This window comes from Salvelinus alpinus, chromosome 24 (assembly GCF_045679555.1).
Source record: "Salvelinus alpinus chromosome 24, SLU_Salpinus.1, whole genome shotgun sequence".
NCBI classification, from domain to species: Eukaryota; Metazoa; Chordata; class Actinopteri; order Salmoniformes; family Salmonidae; genus Salvelinus; species Salvelinus alpinus.
This window is the reverse complement of record NC_092109.1, coordinates 27,722,730-27,735,131: the sequence shown is the minus strand read 5'-3', so window position 1 is coordinate 27,735,131 and position 12,402 is coordinate 27,722,730. Positions and strand designations below refer to the sequence as shown.

At 44.7% G+C, this 12,402-nt stretch overlaps 1 protein-coding gene across 1 annotated transcript; it reads left to right on the top strand.

Annotated features, from left to right (window-relative positions):
- The first annotated feature begins 1,214 nt into the window (after positions 1–1,214).
- On the top strand, positions 1,215–10,945 carry LOC139552468 (period circadian protein homolog 1-like). Its single transcript, XM_071364235.1, has 17 exons — positions 1,215–1,378; positions 2,425–3,057; positions 3,191–3,444; positions 3,557–3,678; positions 3,803–4,004; positions 4,117–4,497; positions 4,622–4,775; positions 4,927–5,167; positions 5,325–5,439; positions 5,587–5,856; positions 5,952–6,110; positions 6,208–6,513; positions 6,740–7,836; positions 7,939–8,089; positions 8,833–9,010; positions 9,268–9,418; positions 9,584–10,945. Exons 2-17 carry the CDS (start codon positions 2,729–2,731, stop codon positions 9,896–9,898), a joined length of 4,425 nt encoding a protein of 1,474 aa, XP_071220336.1. The 5' UTR covers positions 1,215–1,378; positions 2,425–2,728; the 3' UTR covers positions 9,899–10,945.
- The last annotated feature ends 1,457 nt before the right edge of the window (positions 10,946–12,402 follow it).

Here is a 12,402-nt window from a genome sequence, read left to right as displayed (position 1 = left end):
ATGTTTACCATAACAATTACTTCATTGAATTGTGAATGCATGTCACCCCATGTGTCACCCCCCCATAGCTGCACCACATGACACATGTTGTTGGTGTTACTGCCTGAGATTAAATGATATTTCATTTTAATGCCCAAAGGGAAATGTAAACAATATAAATAATTAAAATATCATAAGGATCTAGAAACAATTAGAATCTGAAAACAATTAAAGGGGATGGGACTGAATGAATTATGTCTTTTAAAGCTAGAATCTTTATTTGCTACATCAATTTTTGGACTTATAAATGAATGATACCCATTGATTCTTGAAGAATATAAAGTATAAATGCGTCATGAGCTTAGTTCAACTGTCATACCCCATCAGAACCAAATATATGAGCTTGTTTTACTCCAATGTTTATAAACAATGTACATGTAAACAAACACTGTATAACCTCAAAACATGGTTAAAACTATTTTTTGGATTTAATGGATGGTCAGTCCTTGCCTCCATGGCTCTGTCTATGAATTTGAGAGGGGTTATATTTCTCCAGGCCCATCCCACAGCTTTTTACCAAAACAGAGGCAGGGTTTAATACCTCTGTGTTAACGGTTCAATTAAGGACATCACTTTAATAGTAGGCTAGTGTTATCAGTGGGGTGGGGGTTCCTCCTCTGGCAGTAGTGTAAACTTTTGGTGAGGAAATTATTTATGTCTGTGCAAAGGCTTGTCATACTGCTGCAGTAGAATGTGTATGCTCATTTAGTCGGCCTATGGATAACGTCTGGAATTGAGTTAAAATGTGTCCTACCAATTTCCATGCATTGTTTCCTTTATTATTACCTGGTTAGTATGGGGAAACAATTTGATATAAAGAAACCCCTACAATGGTTAACATGCATGTGTTAAGTAAAGTACACAAGGAAAGGATGGGGTGAGGAGATGTCGCCAATTCAGAGTATTGACGGAGGCACGTTGCCAACAAACGTTCGAGCATGCTTTTGGAACCGACAGGGCACCGCTGGGACAACGTGATAGAAAAGCATAGCAGAGCCCCGTGCAGTCAGGACACCGCCCTACTCAACCAATGAATGCATTCGCCAGGCCTGGGACACTGCACTAGGGCGGAGTCAGTGTTAGTTGAGGGCCAATCACTGCAACACGTGGGAGCAAACACGTGTTCTTTTCCGTGTTCCCTCCCAGTCATATAAAGCGAATGTGCAGTACTCTACACATTCTGTGTAGTTATAGGCGATTCACATTGAGTTGTTTCGCTAAAGATGTCATTCTAGGTTTCTGCAATTTCAATCATTTTAAGCCTAACTTTACAGAATACATTGTTGAAGACATTAAAACAAAAAATACCACGGAGCGTACTTTTTCTTCATGGAAAAAGGTGAGAATGTCAACTTTGATCAAAACCTTGCTACCTAGCTAGCTAAATGGTAAAAGTAACGCTACTTTGCTAGCTAGATTATTATTAGTACAATAAATAGTTGCTACATAGCTAACTTAGCTAGCAATTTTTTTTATTTTTTATGATCAAGCTATCTGCAACAGCATTGACATTGGCTAGTGTAGCTAGCATTGTTGTGGCATGCTGGCAAGAGTATTGACACGTTAAAGGATGTATGTTGTATATCAATACACATTTCAATATACGGTCAGATATCGAGGTACAATTTAATGTTGTTTTGGTCATTTCGTGTTCCCTACAAGTGAGACCCATCTTTTGCCAGACTTGTGTCAGGTAGAATAAATGCATGAGCGCATGCGGGTTGTGCCATAGACAGTCTAGTTGAGGCACGTTGCCTTCGCTGTCGTCAACACAAACATCCCCCACCGGGGTCATCCTGCCCACGTTGTCTTCTGTCGTCAACAATAATATCTCCCAACGGTGTCTTCCTGCTACTTACAGTAAACCCTCAAGACATGCCAGATAATGAAATGGGCTGTAAAGTTAGTTTATTTACCCTATGTCACCTGACATCGGTTAACTGTTCTTCGAAGTGATGAAATTATTTATTATGGTCAATGGAATATATGGAGAGCAAGTTTTGAGCCCACCAGAAATGAATGTGAGGTTGTTGGGAAAAGGATAGTTCCCCTAGCTAGCTATATTATTTGAATGTCTTAATAGATTGACATTGGGCTATGTACAACCTTTTGAGTATGTTTGGAGCCTAACATGAATATTTTTGCAATTAGTTAAATCCTTACTTAGAAAGTCCTTACTTGGATGCTCATATGACCTTAGATTATTTAAAATCAAGCCAATTAGTTATGTACATTTGTAGTTTAGGTGAACACCAACTTTTACAGCAGTGTCATTTTATTGATGTTTAATTGCAGATGAGATGTAACACTGTCTTTACACAGATGTATGACTCATGATGTCATGTTACTCACCACTCATAAATTGGGAATTGTTTCTTCCATCAGGTATTCTGTCAAAACCATTTCACACACTGACTGTGCCCATGAGGAAGAGCAAACTGATAAAGGTTTCACCCATCTTCTCTTCAATTGGCTTATCAGATTCATAAGCTTAGTATTTACAAAAAAAATACAATCTCAAGATCAATGAGACATGGTAGTTTATCTTCTGGCTCATTTTTACTTGACCAAACCATGACTCTATCTAAGTCTAGTAGACCCACCTAGTAGCAGTATTAGTGTCACAGTTCTTTGTTTTGACATATCATTTTTGTCAAACAGCAATAGTAAATCACTCATACTGGTTATTATGAGTGATGAGAATGCATACACCACTTCTGGAAATGACACTAGTGGAGTAGGTGTAGAAGAAAATGTGGTGGGACTGAAGGTGGGCTGCCAGTCCCCTGAGTCTGGACTAAGTCAGACTGGCAGCTCTGGTAGCTCCAATGGAAAGAGAACTCGGTCTGGGGGCAAGTCCTCCCCCAAGTCCTCAAACTCCGATGACACAGATGCCCACTCGAGTGGGAACGACTCAGCCGAGAGAGAGGTGGAAGGTCACATGGGACGTGAGACATCAACCTGCAGCAGCTCCCATAACGGGAAGGACTCTGCCATGGAGACAACAGAGAGCAAAAGGTAACACATTTAACAATTCATATCTGAAACACCACAACCAATTTCAGATGGTAGGCGATAGACACCGCTTATATAACTATGAACGTGTCTGCTCAGCAGTGGTAATAACGTCATGTTATTTTGCCCCTGTCAGTGCCAACTCCCACAGCCCTTCCCCTCCCAACAGCTCTATGGTCTACAGCCTGCTGAGTGGCAGCTCGGAGCAGGACCACCCGTCCACCAGCGGATGCAGCAGTGACCAGCCAGCCTGGCTGCAGACCCAGAGAGAGCTGCTCAAGGCTCTGAAGGAGCTAAAGATCCGCATGCCTGCAGACCACCGGGCGAAAGGCCGCTCCAGCACCCTGGCCTCCCTGCAGTATGCACTCAACTGTGTCAAACAAGTCCGAGGTAAGATGCTGCTTTTTGAGACTGCCTTTTGCTAGATGTACTGTATACTGTGTGGCTTTAGCATGAAATAGCAAGCTTACTATCTATATACTATTTATACGTGTGTGTTTAGCGAATCAGGAGTATTATCACCAGTGGAGTGTGGAGGAGAGCCACGGTTGCAGTCTGGACCTCTCTGCCTTCACCACAGAGGAACTGGACAACATCACCTCTGAATACACACTCCAGAACACGGTAGGAACTAGAGAACAATCTTCATCTACTAGAACCAGACCAACAGCTCTCAAACAGACTAAAAGCTTTTAAACCCAACAAAGCATTGTTCTAACCTCCCTTGTTTATTCTCTCTCCTTTACAGGACACGTTCTCAGTGGGAGTGTCCTTCCTCTCTGGGAAGTTGGTGTACATCTCCCCCCAGGCCTCTCCCATGCTGCGCACTAAGCCCAATCGACTCCAGGGGACACTCTTCTCTGAGCTGTTGGCCCCCCAGGACGTTAGCACTTTCTACAGCAGCACTGCTCCCTGCCGCCTGCCCCCCTGGGCCTCCTGTACTGGCTCCAGTAAGTCTCCTACAGAAGTCCTTTAATTTAGCTCTGAATTCAAATGGAAATGGATGATCACATTTTTGCATGTGTATGTGATGTTAATGTACCCCCCCCCGATCTCGCACAGTGACCTCCCCTGTGGACTGCACCCAGGAGAAATCCATGTTCTGCCGTATCAGTAGTGGGAGGGACAGTGAGGGGGAAGTGCGGTACTACCCCTTCCGTATGACCCCCTACCAGCTAACCCTACGGGACTCCGACATGTCCCAACCACAGCCCTGCTGCCTGCTCATCGCTGAGAAGGTGCACTCAGGATACGAAGCTCCCCGCATCCCAGCGGACAAGAGGATTTTTAACACTAGCCACACCCCCGGCTGTCTCTTTCAGGAAGTAGATGAAAGAGCTGTGCCGTTGCTAGGCTACCTGCCCCAGGACCTGGTTGGGACTCCTGTCCTCATGTACCTCCACCCTGATGACAGGCCTGTCATGGTGGCCATACACAAGAAGAGTGAGTACCCCTGTCCAACAGTCATGCCTTATACATTCTGTAAGGATTTAGAAACCAGCAAATAGATGAATGGTTATGTAGTTATACTCTATCATAGTTTTAACATATTTGGTTCTCCCCTCAGTTCTCCAGTCAGCAGGGCAGCCCTTTGAACACTCGCCCCTGCGTATGTGTGCTCGGAATGGGGAGTATCTCACCATAGATACCAGCTGGTCCTCCTTCGTCAACCCCTGGAGCCGCAAAGTTGCCTTCATCGTGGGTCGACACAAAGTCAGAACGTGAGTAGTCACCCTCTGCTACGTCAATGACCTTCACAAGCTTGCAATAGCCACATTTTAACTGAACTGTAACCTATTTGTGTAGCTATCAAGCAGTACATATTGCATTGTTCTAAACCCCATTCCCTTGTCCTTCTCGCCTCATCTGCAGGAGTCCCCTGAACGAAGATGTGTTCACCCCTAGTATGGAGGTGGAGGTGCGGGCTATGTCTCCAGAGATCCCCAGGCTCAGTGAGCAGATCCACCGTGTGCTGGTGCAGCCCGTCCACAGTGGTGCCTCCCAGGGCTACTGCAGCTCCCACGGATCCCAGTCACACAGGCCCAGCCCGGGCTCCTCAGGCAGCAGCAGCCCCTCCACCAAGGGGATCATCCAGATGACCATCCAGAGACCAGTGAGTACTAATACAATCACAGATGTTTTATGCAGATTTTAACAAGGTACTTTATAACTTGTAGTTTGTTACTATTTTGTAACCACATTATTTTAATTAATCAGAAGAAAGTTGAGGTGTCATCGTCTAACTCTTTACCCTCTTATCTGTCCTACAGCAGCAGATGACATTCCAGCAGATGTGTAAGGACGTCCACATGGTGAAGACCAATGGTCAGCAGGTCTTCATCGAGTCCCGCAACCGCCCACCGCTCCGCAAACACGCCAGCGCTGGTAAACACTTGACTTTGTAGTCATATTTGTAGTAAAATGTCTTATGGTGTGCTCTAAAATGTCTGGAACGTTTTCATTACAAAAGTATAACCACAAGGGTCGAGATGAAAATGAAATTCTAACAGTATTTCCTTTTCCTCTTCTCAGGAGACCTGGTGATGCCAGAGAATTTAAACAAAGACTTGGGACCTGTTGGAGCTCTGGGGCCAACTAAAACCCTGGCCTCCGTGCAGTCAAGGAAAGATCCGTCAGCCAACTACTCCTACCAGCAGATCAACTGTCTGGACAGCATCGTACGCTACTTGGAGAGCTGTAACGTCCCCAACACAGTGAAGAGGAAATGTGGCTCCTCTTCCTGCACCACATCATCAACGTCAGACGATGACAAGCAGAGGGAGTTGTCTGGAACAGCTAAAGGTATACAATACAGATCCTATTGAAATCCTGTTATGTATTTTTTATGCCTCTTAAGGTCTGCAGGTATTTTGGACCAAATGTCTGTTTCCCTACAGATCTCGAAGGGTCACAGGGTAAGGAAGGGTCTAAAGGGGGGCCACAGATGAGCCCTCTGGCGCTGCACTGCAAGGCTGAGAGTGTGGTCTCTCTCACGTCCCAATGCAGCTTCAGCAGCACCATCGTCCATGTAGGGGACAAGAAACCCCCAGAGTCAGGTAGGACACATCCCTCTGTTATCTGACTGGCTGTTCTTTACCTCCCTCTGTCTCTTCTCTCTAGTCTCAAATATATTGTCAACCTTATTCCCTGCAGATATTATCATGATGGAGGAGACACCTCCCACCACCACCGCCCCAGCCATTAACAACGCCATCACCACGGCAGTGACCCCCCGTCCCTCGACCTTTCCCAGCCCAGCAACACCCAGCCCTGCCCAGCCTGAGAGGGATAGCCGCAGGTCGGCTGGATGCTCAGGCAGCCTGGGTCTGACCAAGGAGGTGCTGTCTGCCCACACCCTGCAGGAGGAACAGGTGTTCCTGAGCCGGTTCAGGGACCTGGGACAGCTCCGCATGCTGGACCCCGGTCCTCCTCTGAGAGGACACACCACCACACACAAAGGTAAGATGGACACTTCAAATGGAGATTTAGTTTCTATTATGTCTGTGAAAGATTGTGGATGAGAATCCATTGTTTTTCCATGCAGCTCAACCGTTGTGTGTGTGTGTGTGTGTGTGTGTGTGTGTGTGTGTGTGTGTGTGTGTGTGTGTGTGTGTGTGTGTGTGTGTGTGTGTGTGTGTGTGTGTGTGTGTGTGTGGGTGTGTGTATGTGTGTGTGTGTGTGTCAGGAGTGCACACCTCGAAGGACTACCCAGCAGGTGGTAACGGACGGAGGAGGGGCCGGGGGGCCAAGAGGCTGAAGCACCAGCAGGAGGGCTCCCAGCACGGGGGCTGCCCCAAGACAGGCTCAGGGATGAACAGAAGTTCCAGAAAGGAAGGGCAGGGGAACCAAGGCCCCATGTTCCCCATGGGTCAACCCCTAATGATGCAGGGACCCCTGACCTCGTCCTCTTCCTGGCCCACCTCTGTGGCCAGCCTCCCTCCTGCCGTGGCCCAGTACCCTCCAGGAGTCCTACCCTTCTTCCCCCTCTACCCCAACGTGCAACAACAACTCCTGGCCCACACCGGGGTGAACCCCAACGCCATGCAGTTGGGTTACCCCAGCCCCCAGCCAGGCTTCCAGTACCCCCTGCATGCCAATCAGATCCCCATGCCAATGGCTCCCCCGATGATGGTTGTTCTGCCCAACTACATGTTCCCTCAACTCAATGGAGGTGTACCACAGCTCAACCAGCTCAATACAGCCATGCCTCACCTTAACCCCAGTATCCCTGGTATGGCACAACTTAACCAGGCACTACCGCAGTTCAACCAGGCTATCCCACTACCACAACTCAATCATGTCTTGGCTCAATTCAACCCTGCTGTGACGCAGATGAATGGCATGCCTCTAGCTCAACACAACCCGTCACACGTCAATCCTGCATTACAGGTCAATCCTGCTTTGTCGATGATCCCACAACATTTTCACAATCCCAACCCAACATTACCTTTCCCAAATCCCATTCCGGTGCCCGGGCTTCCTTGCTTTGCCTTACCCAGGCTTGATCCCACTTTTGTCCCACGTGGCAACTCCCGCTCCAGCACCCCTCAGTCCACATGCCAATCCCCCCTGGAAGGGACCAACTCGCCCCTCTTCCAGTCACGATGCTCCTCCCCCCTCAACCTGCTGCAGCTGGAGGAGTTGCCAGGCAACAGGCAGGAGGGCATGTCAACAGGGGCGCAGCAGACCCCACCCCCACCTGGCTCGTCGTCTCAGGTCGGAGGTCAAGGCTCTGTTAACCGCAACAGCAACATGAAGGGTGATGCCAAAGAGTACGATAATGTGGGTTTTAAACTATTTAAACAAAATGTAATTCCGAAAAGGTTTTGAGTCTAGTGAGTTCTTGTCATTAACCACTGTATCTCCTGTGTTCCGTTCCTCCAGGCTGATGTTGATAACCAGGACGCCATGTCCACCTCCAGTGACCTGCTGGACCTGCTGCTGCAAGAGGACGCCTGCTCAGGCACCGGCTCGGCTGCCTCTGGCTCCGGGTCCTCTGGCTCTAATGGATGCAGCACCTCAGGGAGTGACACAAGTGAGTTTAGCCTCTACAGGATCGGTCGGTCCACCGCGGGACGGTTGAGCTAACGTAGGCTAATGTGATTAGCATGAGGTTGTAAGTAACAAGAACATTTCCCAGGACATAGACATCTGATATTGTTAGAAAGCTTAAATTCTTGTTAATCTAACTGCACTGTCCAATTTACAGTAGCTATTACAGTGAAAGAATACCATGCTATTGTTTGAGGAGAGTGCACAGTTATGAATTTGAAAATGTACTTATAAACCAATTAGGCACATTTGGGCAGTCTTGATACAACATTTTTAACAGAAATGCAAAGGTTCATTGGATCAGTCTAACACTTTGCACATACACTGCTGCTATCTAGTGGCCAAAATTTAAATTGCGCCTGGGCTGGCATAATACATCATGGCCTTTCTCTTGCATTTTAAAGGTGATGGTACGAATAAAAAAAACATGTTTTATCTTTTACCAGATCTAATGCGTTATATTCTCCTACATTATTTGAACATTTCCACAAACTTTTAAGTGTTTCCTTTCAAATGGTATCAAGAATATGCATATCCTTACTTAAGGGCCTGAGATACCCAAATCTAACTGCCTGTATGTAATTTTTGGCGAAAATTTATCCTTAAAGAGGGTTTAACACCGGACAGATTTTTTTTTTTTTTTAGCACTGTGATGGTCATGGATATTTGTATATAATGACTGATAGTTTCAGAACATAACTGAACATGTTTATTTTTCAACCACAGGAAGCAGCAACACCAGCAAGTACTTTGGCAGCATTGACTCATCGGAGAACGACCATAAGCAGGCAGCAGGCGGGGCTGAAGAGGCCCAGCTCATGAAGTATGTCCTTCAGGACCCTATCTGGCTCCTTATGGCCAACACAGATGACAAGGTTATGATGACCTACCAAATGCCCACCAGGTAAGAAATCGTCATGGTCACTGCACAATTGTAGTCATGGCAATTGTAGTCATAGTTACCGTAACCAGTCATGATTAATAATAAATGCTACAGCTATTTAATTGTATTTATGATTGATGTGCATGGAATGCAAGTAGTATATTTGTATATTATTTATTAATGCAGACTGAAAAATAGAAGCTCTCCACACACCATTATGCTGCTAATACAACATTTTAGACTATGGCTTATCTATGGACATGTGTATGATTTTACAGGGACAGGGAGACTGTTCTAAGGCAAGATCGTATGGTACTGAGGGCGGTACAGAAACAGCAGCCACACTTCACTGAGGAGCAGAAGAGAGAGCTGATCCAGGTCCACCCCTGGATGGGCACCGGACGCCTGCCACAGGCCATCAACAACCCTGTAAGTCAGCACACAGACACACACTGGAGCTAGTAGCTACACCCTGCCTCTCTGACCCCAAAGATTCACAGGAATCAGTATAGATGACAGTGGAGAGTAATACAAAAAATAATGTACTTGTAAAGGATGTGTTTATTCATATCTTGTCCCTCTGCTTGTGTTTAGACTTGTACCGGGTGCGGTTCTCCTACAGCTACCTCCGCCCCCCGGCCCTTTGATGTGGAGCTGCAGGACATGGATCTGACTGGGGTCCTACAGCTACCGGAAGAGGCTACCGCACACACAGAGACACATGTTACAATGGCAACAGACACTTCCATCGCTCCACCACAAGCTCCCCAGACAGAGACTAAGGGGGGTGAGGCTGAGAGGCAAGGGGAGCAGGAAGGAGACTGTAAGGACACCAGAGTGAAGGAGTTGGAGGTAACATCCTCATCTGTAACAGAGAAAGGGGACTCTGTGGCTGTAAATGGCAACTGAGGACTTCTATATGGCCAATGACTCTAAACCACAATGCATTGGGACAGACGGGGGCGAAGCTCACGGTCTATGTGTTGTGTTGGAACAAAGAAGTGAAAATAAGTAGTCAAAGAATACCTGTTCCTGTCTAAACACATGGAGAATGTAGCTCAATGTATATTGCATCTAAGAAGGTGGAAATATTTGATGCATTTCAAATTGTAAACTGGAAAGAGAAGCACTTGGTAAATATTTTATTGGCATGTTTGGTGCCTGGTCCGCTGGACTGAAGACATGTTCCATTTGTAATTCACTGCTTTGGGGTTTTTCTCCCCTGTAGTGACAATTTGGTAGTTTACAAGTTATTGCGTGTATCAACGCAATGTCATTTTAATTGTCCAATGTCCATATTGGAAAATTATGTCAAATCAGTCGTAAAAAAAATGAAATCCAAAATTCATGTTGAAAAATATATTTGGTAGAATTATTTTTAATATTTTCAAAGTAATTTCAGTTATTGTACAGTGTATTTATTACAGTATACCAACCAAGAGCAGGCATACTACAGTTTTTTGTGGGCTGTAATGTAATGTTCTGAATGGTTCATTTTATTGTAATATAATGACACTGCAATGCTTGTAACAAGATGTAACGCTTTAAGCATTATTGGGCAAACATCCTGACTATTTTGTCTCCTCCAGAGAAATACACATTTTCTACAGACCATGTTATTTGTTTGCATCGTTATGGGTATTTCTGTACAAAAAGGTATCTTTGATTTGTCAGGAGTAGAGATGGGTGTTCCCATGGTAACAGACCCGATGGCGCCAGTCTTGCTGATTGGACCATACAGTGATGTGAGAGAGTGGGGAGGAAAGGAGTAGGGCTGACTGAGCTTTACAAGAGCAGGCCTTGATCATACAGAGTTGGTGAAAGCCAATATGTTCTGCTGCCCCTTTTTCCCTCACTTTTTCTCCATTTCATTAGTGTAAATAAAATGATTTGATAGTCACTATTATTACATCTCTTTGAAGGATTTTGTTATGTAATATAAAAAAATGAAATATATAATTTGGTTCTGGTTTCTTTTTTGTCTTTTGTGGTGTGTAGGAGGATGTGAGTGTAGCTAAAATCTAGTCATGTGTTCTGCCTTCTCTGCCACTAGAGGGTGTTGTGACAGATTGTTTTAGGCTAATTTCAAGGGCAGCAGCCTGATGGGTGATACAAAATGGACTTTCTGAAGTTGGCCACGGTGGTCGAACTAGGTATTTGAACACATTGCTAGGTATTTGAACACATTGAAGTAATTTAAAGATGCCACCAATATATCCCTAAGAATGCTGTTTTATTGTCCACCGCTTCTTAAATCAAATCGTCTTTATTCTCCCTTTCTGGAATTGCAAAACGAAGTGCAAAGTGTTTCTGAACATTACACTGTCTTTTCCATGTGCAGGAAGGGACTGAGAACTGCTGGACACTGGCCCAGTGAGCAAGGAGGCAGAGGGACTTTTCTTATACTGGCACTCTCACCTCCACCCACGGATGGACTCATGGCCAGATGGTTAGGGCATTGTGCCAGTCAACTGTACTTTCAACAGATGCCAGACTGTTCACCATTGGGCTAAAGAACAGAGACTCAAATGATTGTCTATTTTGTTTTTAGCCTAGCAGTAGAGTCCTCTAGAAAACTTTACCTATACGCTAGAATGCACTCATGTTAATCTCTCTTGAAAACCATAAATATCAAGCCTTTTATTTTAATATTTGCTTGGTTTGCTATTATCTGTTATGCGGTAGATCAGTGGTATTCAAACATTTTCAGCGTGGAGCACTTTTTTTCACCATCAGAAATTCAATCCCCATTTTTTTTTTTTTTTTTTTTTCATTTTTTTTTTTCAAGAATTTCTTGCGATCCCACCCCAAATCTAATGACAACCTTAAAATCTGTAAATTTAGATTTTTTACGTGAACAAATAACCTTCAATTCATTGCATTTATATCTCTTATCAAAATGAAAAACACAATTTTATGTATTTATTGATCTTTCAAATTGTCTTTCTCAAAAACGGTTGTACAGTGCCTTCAGAAATGATTCATACCCCTTGAATTATTACACATTTTGTTATAGCCTGAAATCAAAATAGATTAAATAGCTTTTTTCTCACCCATCTACGCACAATACTCCATAATGTCAAAGTCAAAACATTTTCCTTTTAACTTTTGCAAATTGATTGAAAATTAAATATGGAAATATCACATTTACATAAGTATTCACACCACTATTCAATATTTTGTAGAAGAACCTTTGGCAGCTCTGAGTATTTCTGGGTAAGTCTCTAAGAGCTTTCCACACCTGGATTGTGCAACATTTGCCCATTTATTATTTTCAAAATTCTTCAAGCTCTATCAAATTGGTTATTAATCATTGCTAGACAACCATTTTCAGGTCACGCCATAGACTTTCAAGTAGGCCACTCGGGAACATTCACTGTTTTCTTGGTAAGCGACTCGTGTAGATTTGGCCT

What these genes read in the sequence shown, in the direction of transcription:
- LOC139552468 (XM_071364235.1), top strand. Translation starts at nt 2,729, where the DNA reads ATGAGTGATGAGAATGCATACACCACTTCTGGAAATGACACTAGTGGA. An exon ending in AGATGACCATCCAGAGACCA is followed by an intron (nt 5,168 to 5,324) that starts GTGAGTACTAAT and finishes TCTGTCCTACAG; the next exon opens with CAGCAGATGACATTCCAGCA. An exon ending in ATGCCAAAGAGTACGATAAT is followed by an intron (nt 7,837 to 7,938) that starts GTGGGTTTTAAA and finishes CCGTTCCTCCAG; the next exon opens with GCTGATGTTGATAACCAGGA.